At 45.8% G+C, this 24,275-nt stretch overlaps 1 protein-coding gene and 1 non-coding gene across 8 annotated transcripts in view; one reads left to right on the top strand and one right to left on the bottom strand.

Annotated features, from left to right (window-relative positions):
* Positions 1–24,275, top strand: part of SHPRH (SNF2 histone linker PHD RING helicase) — a 142,573-nt gene that overhangs the window by 112,043 nt on the left and 6,255 nt on the right. For 6 of the 7 annotated variants that reach the window (XM_008177225.4, XM_065588788.1, XM_065588789.1 and 3 more), the window contains 4 exons: positions 18–206; positions 12,251–12,343; positions 13,114–13,200; positions 15,023–15,201. In XM_008177225.4, the coding sequence (XP_008175447.4) occupies positions 18–206; positions 12,251–12,343; positions 13,114–13,200; positions 15,023–15,201 (548 nt within the window). Of the gene's footprint in view, positions 1–17; positions 207–4,734; positions 4,807–12,250; positions 12,344–13,113; positions 13,201–15,022; positions 15,202–24,275 lie in introns of those variants that run through there. The other variant, XM_065588791.1, reaches the window with a different exon arrangement.
* On the bottom strand, positions 3,461–3,565 carry LOC112061654 (U6 spliceosomal RNA). The gene has a single exon (XR_002890336.1). It is a non-coding gene; the product is annotated as a U6 spliceosomal RNA (small nuclear RNA).

Genomic DNA, 24,275 nt, shown 5'->3' with positions numbered 1-24,275 from the left:
TATATTTCCCTATCTAGTGGGCAGTGCTGACATGTGGACATTGCTTCTGTAATGAGTGCATAGCTATTATTATAGAGCAGTACAGTGTTGGCACCCGCAGAAGTTCGATTAAATGTGCCATCTGCAGGCAGACAACTTCTCATAAAGAAATATCCTACGTCTTCACTGCAGAGACTGCAAACCAGGAGGATGATATTCCTGTGAAGGTAATTTGCCATATGTAGCGTATCTTGGCCCATCTGTTTAGAGATGCACACTTAGTATGCAACAGAGCGTGTGCATGCTCGATTTTGGCATGCAAACCCAAAATATGTGTTCACGAGTGGTGTTCGTTCATAAGCATGTAGGGTTTTTTCCCCATTCCAGCTGGGTGTGATTTACATGCACCTTTTTGATAATATGGTCCTCACTTTTATTCTCTTCTCAAAAAATTAGACAACTGGAAACTAACTATGAAGTAAACATTTTAATTTTTCTTAAATATAAAGTGCATGTTAGTTACCCGCTTAAAGAACAGACGTGCCACATGTGATGGCATCAAAGATCAGATGTTTTGGAAGGATGCTTTTAAATGTCTGATTGAAGTCTGTTAGAGATGAGTTACAAAACTATAATTTTTTTTAAAACTAGATAAATAGTTGTCTTTCATGTGAAAATAAAATCTGAAGGCCAGAACCTAAATGGAAACAGCCTTTATTGTGCTTTAATGAGGGTTTTCGTAACATCTCATCTCCTGTAAAAACAGACACATAAACATATAAAGGGCTGTGGACAACCTGCTTGGAAGATGGGTGAATGATTGGCTTTTTGTAGCTACCTCCTGTAGCTCTCGTAATTTTTTTTTTTTTGGGGGGGGGGGGGGAAGGGGAGGAAGGGAGGCAGGGAATTCTGAAGCCTTTTTTTCAGATGAGTAGCGCTTTCTTAGGAAAACTTGTTGCATCTTTATTTTTAACCAGTTTGTAACCAAACAGCTCAATCTTGATTTACCAGAGATCTGAATTTTGTTCCTGAATCTGGTTTTCGCACCTCTGTGTGTGGTACAGATTTAGGTTTATGGACTTTATGGATAGCCATGAAAGATTAGCTGCTGTTCAGACTATAGTGGTTTTAAAGGATAAGAAGTTGTTTTTTCCTTTATCTTTTTTTAAAACATTGCTCAATGAAGATTAACATATACCGCATCAACTGTAGAACACTGTAGGCAGTCAATACAGTTGAGGAAACTACTCCCAGTAGTAGGCATTATGCCTGCTAGTAAGCATTTGCAGGGTCAGTCTTATTATGTGGTTCAGCTGTTTGTTTATTTAATTCTAGAGTGGATTCATGTAAAACTCTCCTTTCAATTCCTTCCTAACATTGTTTCCAGCATGTGGCTGCTTTCTTTCTCCATGGTAAAAAGATGGAGTCTGCAGCTCCATCCCTCCTCCATCTATTTTGCTTGCTGATTAGTCAGTGGGTTTGATTCAGGGTTACTGAGTGTACAAAGCTCTCAGCCTCAGATTTTTAAAGCTATTAGGTCGTGCTGTGCTCAGAGTCACATCACCTAAGACTTACTTTCAAAAGAGATTTAGGTACTTAGGAGCCAAAATCCTATTAATTATTTGTATTACAGTAGCGCCTAGAAGCCCTAATCATAGATTTGCATCCCGTTGTGATAGGCACAAACACACAACAAAAAGACAGTCACTGCCCTGAAGAGCTTACCATCAGAGTAATTACTGAGCTGTGTGACCTGTTAAGGCAGTTGAAACTGGCTGGCTCTTTGTCCCAAGAGTCCAGGGTTCCTTTCTATACCACTTTTTCTTTGAGATTGTCCATCTGAGCCCTTGTGCAGCTGTATTGAAGGCTTTTGGAGAAATCTTCCTATTAAGGTGTGTTCCTTCTTTGCCATTTTTGTCTCTTCCTGATGACAGAGTTTGTTTGGAGAGGAGTTATTTTTTTGGATTTTAAGTAATGTTTTGGGATCCCTAGGCTGCTGGGCCAGAAATATTCATTTTTGTTTTACAACGGTAGTTTTATAAAATTCTAGTTTAAAAAGAAAAGAAAACAAAACTGATCACTTATGGTGGTTGAAAAAACATGGATGAGGAGCCTGGATTTAAAATACAGTGGTAGAGAGTCTGGTCGTTTGGCAATGATTTCACTGAGGAAATTAAAGATACATCTACCCTGGAGCTAGCGGTGCAATTCCCAAATCAGGTATACATACATGCAATAGCTTTGATTGAATTAGCACACTAAAAACATCATGGTATCTGCAGTGGCACAGACAGCAGGATGAGCTAGCTACCCCGAGTACAATCCTGTTAGAGACCCTGGATATAGATTCGGGTAGCTGCCCCATCACACCACCCGCACCACTGTGACTACACTGCTATTTCACACTACCTTGATAAAAGCTAGCATGCAAATGTCTGCCTGAGCTGGAAATTAACCTTCAGTGTGGCATACCCTAAGCCAGGAGTCTCAAACACGCGGCCCGTGGAGTTATTTCCTGCAGCCCGGCATAGGCGCTGACTCCACCGGCAGCCAAGCTTCCTCCTCTTCCCACTCCCCACCCACCTCCCGCGAGCGCACCGCATCCCCGCTCCTCTGTCTACCTCCCAGCGCTGTCCATCACAAAACAGCTGTTTGGCAGTGCTTAGGACTTTCCAGGAGGGAGGAGCGGGGACGCAGCGCGCTCAGGGGAGGAGGCGGAGAAGAGGCGGGGCTAGGGTGATGCAGCCCTCGGGCCAGTGTACTAGTCCTCATGTGGCCCTCATGGTGATTTGAGTTTGAGATCCCTGCCCTAAGCCTAAATCAAATAGTGAATACAGGGCTGGAAGTAATTGGCATGACTTGGCACCAGGGGGAGTAGGTAGATTGTTCTTTGGGAGTGTTAGTAGTTTGGGTTTTCTGTTTGTAGGATTTTAACAATATTTTTCCATATTTTCAGTATTTACCCAGGAGTTTTGGAAGGAGAGGGTAAATGTCATTCCATCTTGAACAGTATAAGGCAATATCACGGGGGTCTCATTCATAGATTCATATATTTTAAGGCCACAAGGGACCATCAATATCATCCAGTCCAGGGGTAGGCAACCTACGGCACACGTGCCGAAGGCGGCACACAAGCTGATTTTCAGCGGCACTCTCACTGCCCGGGTCCTGGCCACCGGTCTGGGGGGGCTCTGCATTTTAATTTAATTTTAAATGAAGCTTCTTAAACATTTTAAAAACCTTATTTACTTTACATACAACAATAGTTTAGTTGTATATTATAGACTTATAGAAAGAGACCATCTAAACATGTTAAAATTACTGGCACGCAAAACCTTAAATCAGAGTGAATAAATTGAAGACTCGGCACACCACTTCTGAAAGGTTGCTGCCCCCTGATCCAGTCTGATGTCCCACATAATTCAGGCCATAGAATTTCACTGAAGGATTCCTACATCAAGCCTATAACCTTTGGTTCAGCTAAAATATGAAACACTTCATGTATTTGCATGTCATCCTTGCATTTGAGCCATGCTAATATCTTCTTTGCATCATTCCAATTTTAGTACCTGTGCTGCAAAAGCAAGCAAGCTTTTTTTTTAAAAAAAATGCAGCTGTTCCCCCTCTATTCCTTTTTTAAAAGAATGGCAATACAAAAAAAATGTTCAGTGTCTGTAAGTACCATGATAAATGTTGGTAGCTCACGGATCTGTATGTGAGAATTTAGGACCAGTCCTATATTTACTCTTGTCTCTGTGATTGTCCCATTTCTCATTACTTTCTCTAGTCAGTGTCTTTCTTCTGTTTTGTCAAGTCAGCATTATCCACACAGTGGTAATGCTGCACTCAATTACATGTGGCACACTCTATACACGGAAGGTCATTATGGGGATCCTAGAAAGTTTTTCACTCTTTGTGGAAAGTGCTAGCTATTCTTAGTCTGCCATCTGATCAAGTGATATGCTCACACTAGGGATTTTTTAACACGGGTCAATTGATAGTTAACATGTTTATATATGCTAGTCTGGATATTCCACAACAGAATACAGATATTTGTGGATTACTCTTGTCAGACTAGCATGTACAAACATGTAAGATAACACAAGTTAAATGGCTATTATTTAACTCCAGTTAAACTCAAATGTAAACAAACGCAAGATGTGTTGCTGGGCAATAGGATAACAAATGTCCAGATTGTAAGCCAAGAATACATAGTATCTATGGTACATCTCCTGGGGGAAAATGCTGACTTATTTTTGGCACTAAGAATCATCCTCATTTAGTATTTATTTTTACTTAAAATGTGAACCACGGTTTCTTCCGTGTGGTGGGGGTTACAGAGGGGTTGTGTTTACACATGTTTTTTTCCCCCCCAAGTTCATGGTGTACCTTTAATTTGATTGTTTAGAGCAGAATGATTAAAAAAAAACTGGAGCAGCAAAGGGTCTGGGATATTTTGTACTGTATCCATAGTTTCAATTCTCTTGCTGCTCCGTTCACTCCTTTTAGGTGGCACAGATGTGCCGTACACTCAAATCAGCAGGAGAATGAGTTTGCAAAAACTGACAAAAAGCAGAAAGTAAATAGGAGCTGTGGAAAGAGTGGAACCACAGAGATGAATGAAGCAGCAAAAACTGCTTTTTTTAGGTGTAAAAATTACCAAATTTAAAGGTATTTTGGGGGTGGTAATTTACAAAATCTCTGTGGTATTGTTCGGTGAAGGTTTTTGTCTTCCTTTTTAATGCTGCTGATCAGTCAAGAATCTGGAAAATATCGTCCCTGTCCTGAAGACTATATAAGGCCTTGAAACTGCAGACACTTACACAAGTGAGTTACTCACTGCCTGAGTGGTTACAGGACTCTAATTTTGTACATCATGACAAATTATGTTAACAAAGAGAGGTATGAGGATGGAATGAAGGAGGACCAATACAATAATAAAATCACATGGTTACTCAAGCTGGGTATATAAACACTTTGAACTTTCAATTGAATTAATATATTTTCTTTGGGCAGTTTTTCTGTTGCAAAGATTGAATTTGGTAGATTTGCTTTTAATTCATTTGTCAGTGTTTGATGTTGTGTGTGAAGAGAGAGCTTCCTAATTATAAGGCTCTCTGTAGCGTAAATGTGTGATTTCTGTAAAGTGAAATGGTATGAAGCAGTTCTGTAGCACATCTGCACAAACACTGTACAAAAAGGGAAAATGGCCCACTTACCCACTGTTATTTGTGTTAGTTATTTCCACCGTACAACTAACTGTGGTGCTGTTGACTAAACTACATTGGTCTACACTCTTGAGAAATTCTACATTTTAAAGTATTTCTTGTACAAGTAGTAGTTCTGAATGGCAGAGTGATTATCTTTTTCTGCTTGTGAATGGATGGTGGCAAGAATTACAGTACAGACCCGTTTACGCCCAAATCTGCTTAACGCACTGTAGCGCCATGCCTCCCAGTGCTACCTATTTAACACGTGAGACTCGTTAACACGCGGTACAGGAATTTGCTATGTAGTGCTACAGATTTGCTCACTAACTCACTGACCTAGAAATCAACAGGAAGTGTGGAGTGGAAATGCGTTGTACGTCTTTACCGCCAACCGGGGGGTGGGGGGGGAGGGGCAGCAATGTTAAAGCGCTGCTGCGGCAAAGGACCATCCTTAAAGTGCTTTAAAGCACTTTAAGGACGGTCCTTTGCCACGGCAGCGCTGGGCCGCCGATGGGGGGAGCGGGGGATTGGGACAACGCAGCAACGTTAAAGTGCTGCCGCGGCAAAGGACACTGCAGCGCTTTAAGGTCTCTGCCCCTGGGCCGCCGATGGGCATGGGGGGGCAAAGGGAGCAGCTGCCCTGGTGCCGGCGATTTAAAAGGGCCCGGGGCTCCGGACACCACTACCACAGCAGCGGCATTCGAAGCCCTGGGCCCTTTAAATTGCCATGGGAGCCCTGGGCGGTGCGGACCAGGCGGCATGGAAGGGCTGGCTGGGGGATCCTGACCCCTAACCCCGCCCCTTCCGCCCAAGGCCCCGCCCTTTCTGGGGGCCAGAGCCTCCCTTGCCCCGTACCAGTAAGTGTCCTGAGTTACTTTCACCACTGTGTAGTAGTAATAATGTTTTTATTAGATTACACATTTGAGTTTATATTCTTACAAAGCGCCGTTAACAGATAGGCCTGCCGTATTTGGGATGCTGTGAATACATATATAATCCTAGATAATTATACATGTGTATATATAGATATCTTAAGATATTTCAGCATGGCCTTCTTAACCCACAGTCCATTAACACGCGGTTGTGACGGCTTGACTCCCGACATCCGCGCGTAAACAGTTCTGTACTGTATCATCTTTTGGCCATGGGGCAGCTTTATTAAACCTTTGAAAATATCTCCTAAAAGCAGCCTGTCCCTGGAAGCAGTGAAAAGAGGAGAAAACTGTCATAGACCACCTCCCTTTTTTCATTCTCTAGTCCACAGCATAACATTTCCTTGGCCAGCCAAGTTTGCCTCATACCAAAGCCTGCTTAAGTCCAAAGTATTGTGCTGATGAGGCAACTACTAACTGTTTAGGCAACACCTTGCATAATTACCTGGAACTCCAGGCAAATCCAGCCCTTTCTAGGAAGATTCACTGACTTTCAGTTCTCAGAAAAGGGGCATCACTCCAACTCCCAACCTCTGTAGGGTCATACCAGTTTAGCTCCCCTATTTATTTTATTTCCCCCTCCACCAGCTTCCCTGGGGAATGCTTCCAAACAAGGTACCACCCAAAGCTGCAGTCCTTTGATTCAAAGACAAACTAATTGTACCATGAAATCATAAGTGGCCGTACAGTCACTTCCAAGTCTAGAGGTAATCCGGAAGACAAAGGAGAGAGAGAAATTGTGTCTTGCAGCAGTGTGGAGACCAGAGTAGAAAGAAGCTTAGTTTCACTTGGGGAACCACCCCATCCCCCTGCAACTCCGTCCCAGCACTTATAAGAATTAACCAATCTCAACTCCCCTAACAAAGGATGGGTACCATTGGCTGGCTGTTGCCATAGAGCCGCCAAAGGTATCATCCAGCCCCCAAGCCTCCAACCCTTTTTTAGATATACATCTTTTGAACAGTCTACTCACGCTTCTGGAAACAGGATTGTAAATGTCTGCCAGGTACATATCAGTAGCAAAGGTGTTGGCACCAAGAGTTGTTCACTCCTGTACCCAGGACATAGCACTGAAATCATTATAGAAAATAGTGGCAAAGAAGCTGGCACTGCATACGGAAACCCTTGACAGCTCTAGCTTTTATACAGATTTTCCTCAAGCATTCACATAGCTACTTGTGACATATGAATGCTTGAGCAGCCCAGTGCTTGCTCCAGGCACTCACTTAGGGTGGACTCACTTCCCCACCAATAGTACAAGCAACAAAACTGCACTAAATTTGACCTGTCAGTATAGCACAGCCAACCATGTGCAAATCAGCATTCAGAAAACAGGTGTAGACAAAAATAAAACAATACTTGCCTGGCTGAGACAACTGCAGCGTGCAATTGTATAAGCACTTTTAAGCAATAAAATATCTTTAAAAAACACTAGGTAAAATTACTGCAACACATATTCATAATAAAGGAAAAACATTTTCTGATTGCCAGGCAAACAGAGCCCATATGCAAACAAGTAAATGGCATAGAGAACAAAGTGAAGAATGAGCAAGAAATAGAACATAGTAGTGTACTCTTCTGTATTGAGAACATTGTAATTTGTGTACATAAGATTGAATGACTGGAAGGTAGATAGAGTAGGTAGACAGGATTTGCATTACAGTACACACTTAGTATGTACTTTTTCCTGGATTGTTCTTAGTTTGCATAGCTAAAGGTAAAAATAGTTTTTTAGTATTCAACTTTACAGTTACAAGTCTCACTGTGACAAATTTAAAATGGCCATTTGGTTAATAAAGATGTAACTTATATATTTGTAATACACCTGGTAAAATAATATACTTCGCTTTTGATCTAAGAATCTGTGTTTTACAAATATTGCTATTTAATATATTTCACCCCTGTGAATTACACATGTGATGAAATCAAGTAGGGCTGACCTAGTTAGAGGAGCAAATTTTTAGTAACCTACAATAGAGGGTAAAAATGTTACATATGTATTGTGACAAAGCTCTGTCCTTGTCTCCATGGGTCCCGTGTTTCCTCGCAGATTTCGCTAGCCTCAGAGGCTCACTGTGACCCTCCACATAGCCCTTCTCTCTCTAGAGGCAGGGGTCACAGCCTACTGAGCCATTTTCATCATAAGCCAGCAAGGGAGGTAAGGAGAAGCTATCCTCCCTTGCACAGTCTCTGTTTTCTCTCAGTCTCAGTGATTAATCGGGGGAGGGGGGCAAAGAGGGGAGCCCGGGCCCGCCCTCTACTCCAAGTTTGAGAATTGGCCTGCTAAACCCAGGGTTGTGAGTTCAATCCTTGGGGGGGCCATTTAGGGATCTGGGGCAAAAATCTGTCTGGGGATTGGTCCTGCTTTGAGCAGGGGTTGGACTAGATGACCTCCTGAGGTCCCTTCCAACCCTGATATTCTATGATTCTATGATCTCTCCCTATGCCATACTTCTGCAATTACAATAACACTGCTCTACAGCCAAAATGCTTCTGAAATAAATGTAGTCAAACTTTAATAATTTTTGGTCACTGAGAACGAAAATGATGCTGAAAATTTTTGATTGGCTCTAGTTTTCAAGATATGCTATTGGGTCAGTATATACGACCCTTGACTTGGGAATGGCGGAGGATAAGTGAGTTATAAGGGGAAGGGATCTCAGTTTAAACCAGAAATGACTAAAATACATCTTTGACTGGATCTATGAATAAATCTATGACTGGGTTTGGACAGTATTTGCTTTTTAGGCAAAACAATGAATGATGCAATCTGAAGCTGGTATTGCGTCAAACATGATATGAATTGCATCAAGTTATTCCTAGAAGTCATGGATGATGCAATCATAACGAAGCTTACATCACTCTGCTGAACAAATTGCCCTATATCAGCTCTAGAAATCATAGTGTCGTGCTGTCTTATTTGTCAGTGTTTGATTTTGCAAAGGGACACATTTCTGTTTAGCCAAAGTGAGCAGAGATGCCTCGTACTTGTGTGAACAGTGCAGATAACTTCTGCTATGTTTGTGGTGAAGTGACTTTTGCATCACAAAAGCGCAGTATAACCACTCTGGTTAAGAAAGCCTATCACCTTTATTTTGGCTGCAAAATTGGAGATCAGGACAAGAGGTGGGCCCCACACATATGCTGCAACACTTGTGCAACAAATCTTCGCCAGTGGTTGAACAGGAAAAGGAAATCTATGCCTTTTGCAGTGCCAATGATTTGGAGAGAGCCAACAGGTCATACCAGCAATTGTTACTTCTGCATGGTGCCTCCAGTTGGGAAAGGTGTGTCAAAGAAGAAAAAGTGGACTGTGCATTATCCAAACATTCCATCAGCTATACGCCCAGTACCCCACGGAGAAGGACTGCCGGTTCCTGATGCACCAGAATCATTCTCGCTTGAGTCAGACGAGGAAGAGGAAGAGGATGAAATTTCTGGTCCTGAACCATCAATGTCACAGGACCCACATTTTCTCCTATCCTCCTCCTCTGAACCACACCTCATAACACAAGGTGAACTGCATGACCTTGTCAGGGATTTGGAACTACCCAAGAGTAAGGCAGAGCTGTTGGGCTCCAGACTACAGCAGTGGAATCTCCTGGCAGGTAATGTTAGGGTTTCCATGTTCCGTGACCGTCAAAAGGATCTTGTCCCATTCTTCTTCATGGAAGGTGATCTTGTAGCCTGCAACAACATCGATGGTGTAATGGCAGCCCTCAACATCGTTCACAATCCAGATGAGTGGAGACTGTTCATTGATTCATCGAAGACGAGTCTTAAAGCTGTTTTACTACATAATGGCAATGTTTTGCCATCAATTCCAGTTGGTCATGCAGTCCATATGAAGGAAACCTATGACAACATGAAACAACTTTTGAGGTGCATAAACGATGACCAACATCAGTGGCAGCTTTGTGGCGATTTGAAGGTTGTTGCTCTCTTGCTTGGTCTGCTGACTGGATACACAAAGTACTGCTGTTTTCTCTGCGAATGGGATAGTCGTGCAAGAGATTCCCACTACATCAAGAAAGATTGGCCACTCCGACAGTCATTGGAGCCTGGGAGGAAAAGTGTTCAGCATCCACCACTTGTTGAATCAAGGAAGATTTTGTTACCACCCTTACACATCAAGTTGGGTCTGATGAAGAACTTTGTCAAGTCCATTGACAAAACACAAGCAGCTTTCAAGTACCTCCGTGAAAAATTTCCAAGGTTAAGTGAAGCTAAGATAAAGGAAGGTGTCTTTGTTGGTCCTCAGATTCGTGAACTTCTTCAAGATGATGCATTTGACCATGCACTGCGTGGCAAGGAAAAGACGGCATGGAAAGCCTTCCAGTTAGTGGCAATCAATTTTCTCAGAAACAACAAGGCAGACAACTACAGGTTGTTGGTGGAAAACCTCCTCAAGGCATACAAAAGCCTTGGTCGCAACATGTCACTAAAGATACATTTTTTGCACTCTCATCTAGATTTTTTTTTTCCATCGAACCGCGGAGCAGTGAGCGACGAGCACGGCGAGCGATTTCACCAGGACATTGCAACAATGGAGAAACGCTATCACGGCAAATGGAGCCCATCAGTGCTTGCAGACTATTGCTGGACAGTGACAAGAGATGCTCCATTTAATGAATACAAGAGACAAGCCAAGAAGCGCCGAGTAGACACTGAATAGGACTAAACTATGTACATAATAGTTTTTTGCCTTTTGTTTCATAATAAATTTTATTTATATAACCCTTCTGTTTATCTAACACTTTACATGATAATATTTCACCTGTCTTGCTGATTTTTAAAGCAACCATAAACACATGAAAAGACCTAGGTTTACAATTTATGATTAAAACTCTACTATTACACAATATACATAGACATAAAATGTAAAAACTTAAATATCTTAGAAACAGTAGCCAATCAGTTGTTTTAATTGTCCTATTTGAATTCAGCACATCAAAATACATAATAAATAGCACAGTTTATTTCTGAAGCAGACGACTTCCCAGAAATTGTAGACCAGTGTAATCAAAGCACCCAAGCTGGATATCTTCTTTAAGTGAGGGGGAACTTGCTGGCAGGGTGCTCTCCATAATGGCCCTGGACTTTGGATTTCTATCCCCTCCACTTGTTACAAAATAGCCTGAGTCTGTTGACATTTACAACATTTGGGAAAGCCTATCTGTTAGAGTTAAATGAGAGCTGGGACTTGTGAGTACTGTTTATCTCAAAATTTTAATTGCTCATTGGTTACGTTTTCTAATGGTCTTTTGTTGTGATTGTTCTTTAAATGTCTGTTAAAAGCACCAAGAAACTTTGGATAAGACGCCCCTTGTTACATAAATCAAAATAAAACAAACAATAGCTAGAACCCTATGTTAAACAACCTTTTTAAAGAATTATTTATTTCTGGGGTGACAGCATACTCATTGCTGTACAAGACACAAACAAAAACAGAGGGTGAGATTCTCCCTCCAACTCCAGCCAGCCCTTGGATGCTAGGGAAAAGGGCCAAATGTCATATAACCCCTAAAAGCCCTGAATTCGGCCAGGGAAGCATTCACTCAGTGTAGGAATTAAGCAAGACTGTCATAGGCTATCCTTCAAGGACCCCCTTGCAAGCCCTCTGAGGCATAGTGGATATGCTGGGGAAGGGAAGAGTTGTGTCAGGGACTGGATTTCAGCACAAAGCATTGTGGAGGTTATGGACAGCACTGCCATCCAGAGGGCTGTCTAAATTACAGTGGAGATCGCTGTAACTCCAGAACAGTAGGTTTCTGGGAAAGCACAAAGGCAGCTTAAAGCCATTTTGGCCTACCCCTCCTCCCACTCACAGGCTGCAAGTTCTGAATTTCACCTATAGTCTCTGCCCTGGGAAGAGTACGGTCTAAGAGCAAACTATGGTAAGTACTTCCAAAGTTCCAAAGGTATAATTTTATAAGACCTATCCAAAAAAATGTGTACCAGGGTAAGAGATATTTGCTGATCCCTTTTGAGATATATAAGACAGAGACCGCACTATATTTAAGAGATGCTAATAGAAAGATGAGTATATAATGTGCATGTGTGGTTTTGTTTCCTTCAGTTTTGCTTCATCCTACTGTAAGCTGGTGTTTTTCTTTCCCCTTTTCAAAGGGAAGTCACTCCACCAAAGTGGAAGCTGTGGTTCGGACTCTGAAGAAAATCCAGTTTAAAGATCCAGGGGCTAAATCTTTAGTTTTCTCAACGGTATTTATCAACAGTTTCTACCTTAAAGGTTACTTTGTGTACTACAAATTCTTAGATGCCAATAACTGTTTCCAAAATTCAGTTTAGCTACTAAACTATGTAAGTAGTTTTCAATATCCACTTGATTCTTTGAGAGTTGTGAAGGATTCTTCATGTCATTGGGACATTGTTGATAGTACTCATGGTTAATAGATAGAAAGTATTGTATAATAGCATCTAGCTCTTATATATAGCACTTTTCTTCAGTAGATCTCAAAGCACTTCACAAGGGAGATCAGTATCATTATCCCCCATTTTACAGATGTTCAAAGGGCAAACATTGAAAATTCATATGCAGACGTATTATCAGTTCTACATGTATTTTAACTAGATAGAAAAGACACTGTCAAAGTATTTTTCATAAATTTTAAAACTATATTTCATTGTTGCAAATCTCTTCTGCTCAAACTTATCTTTATTTCTTTACACTGGTTTTCTCTCCTATGGATTCTGTTTGCCCACTTTGAATGCTGAACTGTTTGCCACTTTGAATTTTTAATATTAAGACAATTTTTAAAATATATTGTTCTTGGAGGGCAAAAACCACCAAAAAAACAAAAATTTGTTTAATGTTAATTTAAGGCGTATCATAAGAGGTTCCTTTTATAACTGCAGTCTCTTGGGTTATTTATTGGTAAGGTTAAGATATTATAGTCCTGCCATATTTTCATGTTCTAGTGTTGTCAGTGCTATTTGTAATACTGACTTGCTTTTATATTGTGTTTTTCTAGTGGCAAGATGTTTTGGACATAATTTCAAAAGCTCTATATGATAACAACATGGTGTTTGCTCAGATAAATGGAATTAGTAAATTTCAGGTACAGAAAGCTGATTTTGCTGCAAGTCATTTTTTGTGGGAGGAGTTGGTGGGGAAATAATCAGCAGAAATTCATTTGACCCTTTCACCTTGCATCTCCTTTGGGAAAATGGAATGAGAATAATAGAACTGATCAAGGCAGAGCATTTGATTTCTGAGCTAATGAACTCTGAAATCATCATAATTAAAAAAACACTATCAAAAACACAAAAATAAGCCATAAACTATAATTAAAAAAAAAATTGTGTGGCTGAAAGGGATGAGACAGATCAGCTAGGATGTTGTGGGGGATGCTTGCACTGCTGCTGCTCATTTGTCCTTTGGATAAAAGAAGACTTCTGTGTTCAGGGCTGCCAATTACTAAATTGTCTTTTTTTTTAAAACAAAAAGACAAACATTCTTCTCAGGAAACCAAGAAGTGTAAGCCACTGTGTTACCCCTCTGCCTCAGCAAGAGAAAGCTTTGCTGGAGCTTAATTAGTATGTCACCTCCTTGCCACACCAGTCTATCTGCCTCTCCAGCAACCTTTTTGAGACTCAGGCCTTGGCTACACTGGCAATTCACAGCGCTGCACTTGCTGTGCTCAGGGGTGTGAGCGCAGCGAGTGCAGCGCTGTGAAGCGCCAGTGTAATCAGCGCCTGCAGCGCTGCACGCTCGCTCGCAGTGCCGCAAGCTATTCCCCTTGGAGAGGTGGAGTACTTGCAGCGCTGCGAGAGAGCTCTCGCAGCGCTGGTGGCGCAAATACACTCGCTGTGAATCCGCAAGTGTAGCCAAGGCCTCTGCCAATCTAAACCTTGCCTTGCAGGTAACATTCAGTGAACCCAGAGACAAAGGTTCATCCCGGACAAAGGACGTAAGGTAGAGACAGTGAAAATATATTTGCCTCTGTAGTGTCCAGTCCCTCTCACTAGATATTCACAGAAATTACTAAATCCACTGTCTCCAAAGAGACAGTGTACATACACACCAGCCTGATAGCCCAGCTGAAGGCATACTTTTTACCTTAATACACAGCACTGGTTTATAGTACAACTAAGAGTATGTTTATTAAAAAACATAAATGTAAGTGGTACTAAGCCAGAGAAAAAGAGACAGGTATGGTTACAAACAAAACAACACGCTTTCTAGTGACTAAAACTAACATTAGCGAGTTACAATCTTTTCCTAAGCAGCTTTCTCACATCAGGCTACCAGCCTCTCCAGCCCTTTGGGCAGGAGGATCCACTGTTCACAGAATTAGCGGGTGCTGATCTCTTTGTCCCCTAAGTGATGGGTAACTTAGGGATTTTCTGCCCTTCTTATAGTCTAGTAAACCTTTGAAATGTTTCTTTTGAAGTGCACACCCCAGACAGAGGTACTCTCCCACTGATGTGCAGATGCCATGTCGTCGTCTTCATCCTCTTTCTATTGGTTTGTTTACTTTATTTACCTTAGATGCAAATATATTTTCTCTACCTTACAAAGCTTGACCTCGGCAGACTGGCAAATCCACATTCCTTTGTCCGGGACGAACCTATTTATCTACTCTACTGGGATTACTTAGTCTGACCGTGATTTAGGAACATATTCCCAGCATACATATCTAACTCTTTACAAACTAAGTGTACATACATCACTCAGTAATATTAATGACCAGAAAGTCACCAGCTTTCCTAACAGACATTACTCACACTTTTGTAGTACAATAATATTGTATACAATTAGTTGATTCAATTTCTCATTCTTCACCCTGGGGTGTCTGGATCCTGATTGTTGTACCTATCCTACACTCCTTATTCAGGAATAACTCCCACTGAAATGCTAATATGGTGTTTATCTCCTAGGAGAACCTCTCGGCATTTAAATATGATCCCAAGATCAATATTTTGTTGCTACCCCTTCATACTGGTTCCAATGGATTAAATATAATTGAGGCAACTCATGTTCTGCTAGTGGAGCCCATTTTGAATCCTGCACATGAACTTCAGGCCATTGGCAGAGTGCATCGTATTGGACAAACAAAGTAAGAATTAAAATAAATGTTGCTTAAAATTGCTGTTATATTGCCTTGCCAGTCTAAAATAATGCTATGCTCTGATGTGGCAACCTCCTTCTGAGAATCTCTAAACTGTGAGGAAGTATAATAGGTATCCCCACTTTACAGATGGATAAACTGAGGAACAAAATGGTTATGGATTAAATCTTCAAATAGAACCTAAATACTTAAGTGACTTAAGCTCTTGCTTTCATTTTCAAAAGTGACTTAAGCACTAAGTCTCATTGAAAGTCAGTGGGACTTAGGTTCCAAAGACACTTAGGCACTTACAAAAACGTTGCCCTGTGTGATTTACCTAAAACCACATAGTCAGATCCAGGACTAGAATCTAGTGTCTTGACTCCATATCTCAAGCTCTAGCCACTAGCATTACAAACTCTCTTTGATTTTGTAAAGGCAGCTTAGGTTAATGATATTTTTCTATTTTATCTGAATGGCAGGTAATTCAGAAGGGATCAATATCTTACTAGCTTAACTGCTTTGATCTCAAGAACCACATGCTTTACATGTGGAAAAAAAGAAGCATAACAATATTTTTTTCCTTGTAGACTTCTCTTGTATTCAGTTTTGCTGTTGTGTTTTAACGCAAACTTCTTAAAAATTCTTTTTTTTCTAATTAATGATCATAATCATTTAATTGTATATTTACACTAATAAAAACAAGCCACTCTGCCAGGGTGTGGCCCTTCTGCATGTAGTTCTGAAAAATGGGTGGGTTGGGCTGGAAAACATAAAAGGCCCAATTCTCCCCTTTATTTAGGAGCCACAATTGAGCCTAACTCAGTAAAAAGTGGGTGAAGCACATTAAAGATTTGGGAGAGATTACTACTGACTCAGTTGTAAACTCCACCTTCCCTGGGAGCTGTGAAAGCACTCTCTCAAACAGTGCAGGGCCTGGATTCTACAGGTCCAAAGGAAGTGAACCAAGAGTCAGAGATAGATGAATGGAAATGAGGAGCAGTCATTCCCAGCAAAATGCTCCCGAGGGTGCTGTGGATTTCTGAGTGGAAATCCGCTTTGGAAATGCTGTGAGCTCCTCTTCCACTTACCCCCCTTTTGGGGAGGAGGATAAAGTATATGTTTGCGAGTAGGTCTGGCTCCTGAGGAAGCTAGGTGGTCAGGCTAAGTCAGTGTTTCTCAAACTGGGGCCGCCGCTTGTATAGGGAAAGCCCCTGGTGGGCTGGGCCGGTTTGTTTACCTGCCCCATCTGCAGGTCCGGCCGATCGTGGCTCCCACTGGCTGCGGTTTGGCGCTCCAGGCCAATGGGGGCTGCTGAAAGCGGCGCAGGCCGAGGGACGTACTGGCTGCTGCTTCCAGCAGCCCCCATTGGCCTGCAACGGCGAACCACGGCCAATGAGAGCCGTGATCGGCCGGACCTGTGGACGGGGCAGGTACACAAACCGGCCCAGCCCGCCATAGGCTTTCCCTACACAGGCGGCGGCCCCAGTTTGAGAAACACTGGGCTAAGTGGTAGGTCTATTTCAGGAGTGGGCCACATTGGGGAATAGAAATTGTATGGCAGGCCATGAACACTCACAAAATTGGGGTTGGGGTGCGGGAGGGGGTGAGGGCTCTGATTGGGGGTGCAGGCTCCGGGGTGGGGCCAGAAATGAGGAGTTCAGAGTCCAGGAGGGGGCTCCAGGCTGGTAGGGGATTGGGGCACAGGGGGGGTGAAGGGTGAGGGCTCCGGCTGGGGGTACAGGCTCTGGGGTGGGGCTGAGGATGAGGAGGCTGGTTCCCAGCCAATGCGAGCTGCGGGGGTGGTGCTTGAGGCGGGGACAGCGTACAGAGTGGAGCCCCCTGGCTGCCCCAGGAGGGGGGCCATGCCGCTGCTTCCAGGAGCTGCGTGGAGTGGCCCCCGATCCTGCTCCCCATCTGGAGAGCCGGAGCAGGGCAAGCCCCAGACCTCGAGGGCCGGATTAAAATGGCTGGCAGGCCAGATCTGACCCACCCCTGGTCTATTTGGAGCATAGAGGAAGAGTTGGCCCACCCTCCGGGTCTCTTGAAATGAGCATTGTGAGGTTTTCACACTGTACTCATGGAATGCTCCATGCAGTTTAAAAAAAAAAAAAAACCTTACAAACCTACTGAAGTTTCCAGTAGACTGTTTCCTGTGGAAGGAGACAGTCTAGCCCAAATACTTTATTAGTCATGTGTTTTGTTTTTGTTTTTGTTTTTTTTTAGCCAGGTTAAAAGATACCTACTGATGTTAAGCTTTACATTGATGATCATTGCTTATATTCTATAACCATTAAAACTGTAGGAGAAATTGTTTAGCACTTTCATTTGTGTAAGCAACGTATGACACCTGTACGACAATACAGTTATTCCTTAAAGGGACACTGTCAGCTTATGAAAGTAGTAATTTTTATCTTCTTTTTTAAAATGCTACTTCCTGTTATTACGAGAAGTATCTCTCCTAGATTTTTCTGCAGTAGCCATTATTAATTGAAACCACTTAAGATTCCTCTAAACTTTTTTGTTTAACTATAACTGGAAAAATGGATGACTGCTTAGTTTGTGAAACTGACAATACACAAAGCACTATCAAATGCAATTTCCACTGTATAGTCAGTTTCCATTGTTTGTGTGGGGGGTTGTCTCACACAACCTTAGGGAAGAGAAATAGTCTTAAAAATAGGAAAATTTAACTATTAAACTACAGACTGGCAGAGGGACAAAAGGGCCAGATGTAATATCTAATTTTTGAAATTGGCTAGGTTTTAAATTGACACTGTTCTTTTATATTACTATCTAAATATCTCAAGCATAGATGATCAATGATTCTGCACAATTTTTAGTATTGCTATTTTGGTGTTGCTCATTTATATTCCACAATAGGTGGTGTGCTTGCTCGCCACATGCACCGGTGCCGGAAGTTTTTCCTCTAGCAGTACCCGTAGGGGTGCGCCCCTAGCGACCTCTGGAGTGGTGCCTCCATGGTGCAGTATAAGGGGTACTGCGCGCTCCCCCCCACCCTTCTTGCCCCCAGCATTGGAACTGCTCTGCTCCAGCTTGTCTGCAGCTTTCCTCTTGAACGCTTGTTCATTCATAGTTAGTAGTACCTGTAATTGAAGTAGTTTAGATTAGTGTTAGTTTAGTTAGTGCGCCCAAGCCGGGGCGTGCCCCGGGCTTTAAGTTGTACAACACTTTCAGGTGGCTGATGCCAGTGAATGACCTGCACGCGTACTGTTTACACTGTCTGGGGGAAACCCATCTCAGCGATCGCTGCAAGATTTGCAGATCTTTCAAGCCTCAGACCAAGAAAGAAAGGGACATTCGGCTCCGAGCCATTCTGATGGAGTCGGCGTTGACCCCAACTCCGGTGCGCCGCTCCAAGTCGGCACTGGGTACCGCGGTGTTGGTGCGCGGCGACCCTTTGGTTCCTTCCACCAGTTGGCACTGCTCCCCGTCCGCGGGGCACACCAAGAAGGCTAAGAAGAGGTCTTCTCCGCCAAGGCACCGGAGCAAGACCAGGGGAGAGACTAGACCTACGTTGGGCAGTTCGCAGTCCTTGTCAGCCTCCAGGCCTCCGACTCAAGTTGAGTGGAGTAGCCCAGCCCTTTCAGCACAGGCTTCCCCAGATGTCTGGGTTTCCTCCACCCCAGAGGCCCTGCAAGCGTCCCAGGACGTTATGTCTCTGCCGGTACCAGGGGCACACCACCGTTGGCTCCCCAGTCCAAAGGCAAGCCACCACTTGGATCTCCACAGTCGCTTCCTGGTCAGTACTGTTTGCGGTCGAGGGAATGTTCCCCACGCCCTTCGCCACTCAGCGACCGTCCCGTGCATAGTCCACACCCGTCACCATTGACCCCCACCAGGTTGTCTGGCTGGGTTCTGACTGACAGGGGTTCCAGGCACCGCTTCACCTCGAGGGACTGTAGACCTCGCGAGGGGAGCAGGTCTCGTCTCCGAGAGGCTACCGTAGCCTGTCGCAATAGGGGCGTCAACACTGTCCCTGTTCTTCGTCTTGCTTCAGGACCCTGCCATGGCACTGCTCCCACAGTCCCAGGCGTCGATCGCCGACACCTCACCATCGCAGATCCGCCCGCCAGAGCCGATCGTGGAGCAGCTGCTACTGGCGGTACCGTTCCTCCATGTCGGGATCACGGTCTCGTGGTCAGCACCGTTCCCGACACCACTGCTCCTCCCGGTCCAGGGACAGCGGCAGGTCGTATGCCAGCCCGGCCTCTCTTAGTAGTCATCAGTCGATTGGGGACAGGCTAGTCAGGCTGAACAGCCTGCTCTACCAGTGCCACAGCAGGTACAATGGGACCAGGCTCCTTGGCCGGCACCGTGGTACCAATGGGCCCCATGGCCCCTGACGCAGCCCCTGGTGCAGGCTCGCTCAGTGGCTGGAGCCTCGGAAAGACCATCGGCCTCCCTTTCCCAGCCTCCCAGAAAGGAGTCGGTGGGGCGTGCATCTTCGCTTCCATGCCCGGAGGGCGACCAAGTGGTGGGACCTCCAGTACTGGTGGGTACGCAGAGTACCGCTCCCGCATCCTCATCCTCCCCTGATGAGGCGATTACGGCCCCTCCTCCCTCTGTTCCTCAGGAGGACTGCCCACCAGGAAGTATTGAAAAGGGTGGCATCAAGCCTCAACCTTCCGGCCGAGGAGGTGGAGGAATCCTCGGACTCCCTCTTCAATGTTCTATCTGCCTCAGTACCGAGCAGGGTGGATCTCCCACTCCACAAAGGGATGGCAAAGATTTCAAACACCTTGTGGCAAACCCTGGCTTCCTTGCTCCCCATTTCTAAGAGGGCAGAATGGAAGTACTTTGTGCCTGCCAAGGGGCATGAATACCTGTACACCCACCCTGCCCCCAACTCCCTGGTGGTCGAGTCGATCAACCACAGGGAGAGGCAGGTCCAACCAGCCCCTACTCCGAAAAATAAAGACTCAAGAAGGCTGGACTTATTTGAGAGAGAGGTTTATTCGTCCTCGAGTTTCCTGTTAAGGGTGGTGAATCATCAGGCTCTCCTGAGTCGGTATGAGTTCAAATTGTGGGGCTCTCTACCCAAATTCGAGGATTCCCTCCAGGAGCGTGAGAAGAACGAGTTCAAAGCTCTGGTGGAGGAGGGTACAGCGGCTGCCAGGGCAACCCTGCAGGCAGTGTTGGATGCTGCGGATACGGCTGCAAGGTCTATGACCTCCACGGTGTCCATGAGGAGGGCGTTATGGCTCCTGTTGTGTGGGCTGTCCAGTGAGATGAAGAACTCCTTGCAAGACCTCCCGTTCAATGGCAAGGCCCTGTTTGCGGAACAGACGGACATGAAATTGCACGGCCTGAAAGATTCCCGCACTACGCTTAAGACACTTGGCCTCTACATCCTGGCTCCGGCCAGGACCAAGTTTAAGCCTCAGCAAGCTCCCACCCAGGCCACCCACTCTAAATACGAGCCCCCTTATAAAAAGTCACGGGACTATAAGCAATGCCCGCAGAGGCAGTCTCGGTCTGCCCCCTAGCCTGGGTCCTCCAAAGGCAAATAGACAGGGAAACGGCGGTTTTGACAGGACGCCCAGTGGCCCCCTACCAGTTCTCATCAGAGATCCACCCACAATAAAGCTTCCCTTCTCCAACCGGTTGTGTGCTTTTCTCCTGGAGTGGTCACAGCTGACTTTGGACCGTTGGGTCCTCAACACCATCTCCTGGGGTTACACCCTCCAGTTTACCTCTACCCTGCCCAACCACCCTCCGCCCCATCCCTTCTGGGGAACCCCTCTCACGAGGCCCTTCTCGAGCAGGAGGTGGGGCAGCTCCTTGGTTTAGGATCGGTGGAAGTGGTGCCAGTGGAGTTCAAACACAAGGGGTACTACTCCCGCTATTTCCTTATCCTGAAGGCCAAAGGGGACATCAGGCCCATCCTGGACCTGCGAGGCCTGAACCAGTACATGATAAAGGTCAACTTCTGCATGGTCTCTCTGGCCTCCATCATCCCCTCCCTGGATCCCGGTGACTGGTACGCTGCCCTCAATCCGCAGGACGCATACTTCCACATTCATATATTTGAGGGGCCCAGGCGTTTCCCACATTTCACAGTTGGATAGGAGCACTACCAATTTACGGTCCTCCCATTTGGCCTGTCCACTGGTCCCAGGATATTCACAAAGTGCATGTCTGTGGTGGCAGCCTCAGATCTTCCCCTATCTGGACGACTAGCTGGTCAAGGACAGCTCCCAGTCGCAGGAACGGGATCATGTGGCGCTCCTGTCCACGTGCGCCACCCTGGGCCTCTTGGTGAATGATACCAAGTCCACGTTAGTCCCAGTACAACACATAGAGTTTATCAGGGCAGTCCTGCACGTGACATTGGCCAGGGCCTCCTCCCACCGGACAGATTTGAGACCCTGAAAGGGCTTATTGACACAGTCAAAAAGTTCCCCGTGACAATAGCCAGAGCGTGTCTCCAGCTCCTGGGTCACGTCAGCATGCACATATATGGTTCGCCACGCCAGACTCAGAATGAGGCGTCTCCAGCTCTGGTTGGCCTTGGTGTTCTTCCAGGCCAGAGACAGGATGGATAAGGTCCCCACTGTGCCCGAGCCAGTGATCACCTCCCTACAATGGTGGTCCTCCCTGGTGGAACATGCTCCACGGGGTCCCGTTTAGGGGCAGGCCCCCATCGGTGGAGTTGGTGTCTGACGCAGCGGTCCTGGGGTGGGGAGCCCATGTGGGGGACGTTCAGACCCAAAGTCTGTGGTCTGCGCAGGACCTTGTCCTGCATATAACCGTCAAGGGACTCAGGGCGGTCCGGCAGGCGTGCGCGGCCTTCCACTCGCACCTGGAGGGCAGAGTGGTCAGGGTTCTCACAGACAACACGGCCTCAATGTTTTACATCAACAGGCAAGGCGGGGCCCGCTCCTCTGCCAGGAAGCTCCCAGGCTGTGAGACTTCTGTATAGCCCAAGACATTTGCCTACAGCCTACCACCTACCGGGCTCCCTGAGCTCACGGGTGGATCGCCTGAGCCGAGACTTCTCCTCTCAGCACGAGTGGTCTCTACACCCAGAGAAGGTGTACTGCCTTTCCAAGAATGGGGAACTCCCCAGGTGGACCTGTTCACGACTCGGGAGAACCACCGGTGTCGCCGGTTGTGCTCCGGGGGGGGAGGAGCGGGGGGGGGGCTGGGAGTGGGCGCGATCTCCGATGCCTTCCTCCTGTCCTGGTCAGGCCAGCTTCTCTATGCCTTCCCCCCGATCCCGCTGATCGGCAAGGTTCTGGAAAAGTTAAAGATGGATAGGGTCAGGGTCCTCCTGATTGCCCCAGTGTGGCCCAGGCAACATTGTTACAGGACCCTCACAAGCCTGGCAGTCGCCCCACTGTGGCTGTTACCATCCCTCACGAGCCTGGCAGTCCCCCCGCCATGGCTGTTACCGTCCCGCCCGGACCTGCTCTCCCAGGACCAGGGCTGCCTCCTCCACCCCAACCTAGCGGCACTCTACCTCACGGCGTGGCTGCTCAAGGATTAGGCAGGGAGGAAAGGACATGCTTGGAAGGGTTTCAGCGTGTCCTCTTGGAAAGCAGGCGATCCTCCACACATCGAGCCTACTAGGCAAAGTGGTCCCGGTTTTCCTGGTGGGTGGCTGAGCGGGGCGTTTCCCCTGTGGCTGCCCCAATCCAGCTCATTTTAGACTACCACCTTCACCTTAGAACCCAAGGTCTGAGCCCTCGTCCGTCAAGGTGCACTTGGCAGCCATATCAGCCTTCCACCCCAGTCCTGCAGTGGGACCTGAACTTGGTGCTGGCCTGGTTGACGGGTCCCCCACTTTGAGCCGCTAGCTATGTGCTCCTGGTCACACCTCTCGTGGAAGGTAGCCTTCCTGGTGGTGATCACATCAGCTAGACGGGTCTCGGAACTGAGGGCCCTGACCTCCGAGCCCCCATACACGATATTCCATAAGGATAAGATCCAGCTCTGCCCACACCCTACGTTCCTCCAGAAGGTGGTCTCTGCCTACCACATGGGTAAGGACATTTTCCTGCTGGTCCTCTGCCCCAAGCCCCATGTGTCCAGTGAGGAGCGCCGCCTCCACATGCTGGATGTGAGACGGACTCTGGCCTTTTACCTGGAGCGGACTAAGCCATTCAGGAACTCTTCGCAGCTGTTCATCGCCTCGGCCGAACGCATGGGGGGTTGGCTGATCTCCACTCAGCGGCTCTCCAACTGGATAACTTCGTGCATCCGTATCTGTTAAAACCTGGCAGGAATCCCTCCGCTGTCAATTGTAAGGGCACACTCAACTACGGCGCAAGCCTTGTCGGCTGTCTTTGTAGCCCATGTCCCCATTCAGGATATTTGCAGGGCTGCCACATGGTCTTCGGTTCACTTGTTCACTCGCATTATGCAATCGTCTTCCAGACCAGCGAGGACGCCGGGTTCGGCAGGGCTGTGCCCCGTCCCAAGGGTTTGTGAATTCCTACCCACCTCTAACAGATATAGCTTGGAATCCTCTATTGTCGAATACACATGAGCAATCACTCGAAGAAGAAAAGACAGTTAACTTTTCCATAACTGGTGTTCTTCAAGATGAGTTGCTCATGTCTATTCCACATCCCACCCTCCTTCCCCTCTGTCAAGAAGGAACTGAGGGTGGGGGGAGCGCGCAGCCCCTCTTATACCACGCCAAGGAGGCGTCACTCCAGGGGTCGCTGGGGTGCTCCCCTACAGGTACTGCTATGGGGAAAACTTTCGGTACCGGTGCACGTGGCGATCACACACACCTATTATGGAATAGACATGAGCAACACATCTCAAAGAACACCAGTTATGGAAAAGGTAACTGTCTTTTGTGTTGTACACTGTAATAAAATAATAATGAAAATAAAATTGTAAGGAGCCTTGAGTCAAGAAGAGAACTGTGTACAAGTTAAATGTGTAGTAAGGGCCAAATTCTGTTATTTCACCAGCATATATCTGGAGTTACTCCAGATTTAGACTCCTACCCTGCATAGGCCTGTGCTCATGCTTATCTTTCACCCACATGAGTAGTTCTATTGACTTTATCTAGTAAATTTTACAGTAGGGCTTGAAAGAATCCC

This window comes from Chrysemys picta, chromosome 3 (assembly GCF_011386835.1).
Source record: "Chrysemys picta bellii isolate R12L10 chromosome 3, ASM1138683v2, whole genome shotgun sequence".
In the NCBI taxonomy this organism is placed as follows: Eukaryota; Metazoa; Chordata; order Testudines; family Emydidae; genus Chrysemys; species Chrysemys picta.
This window is presented reverse-complemented; position numbering and strand designations above follow the sequence as displayed.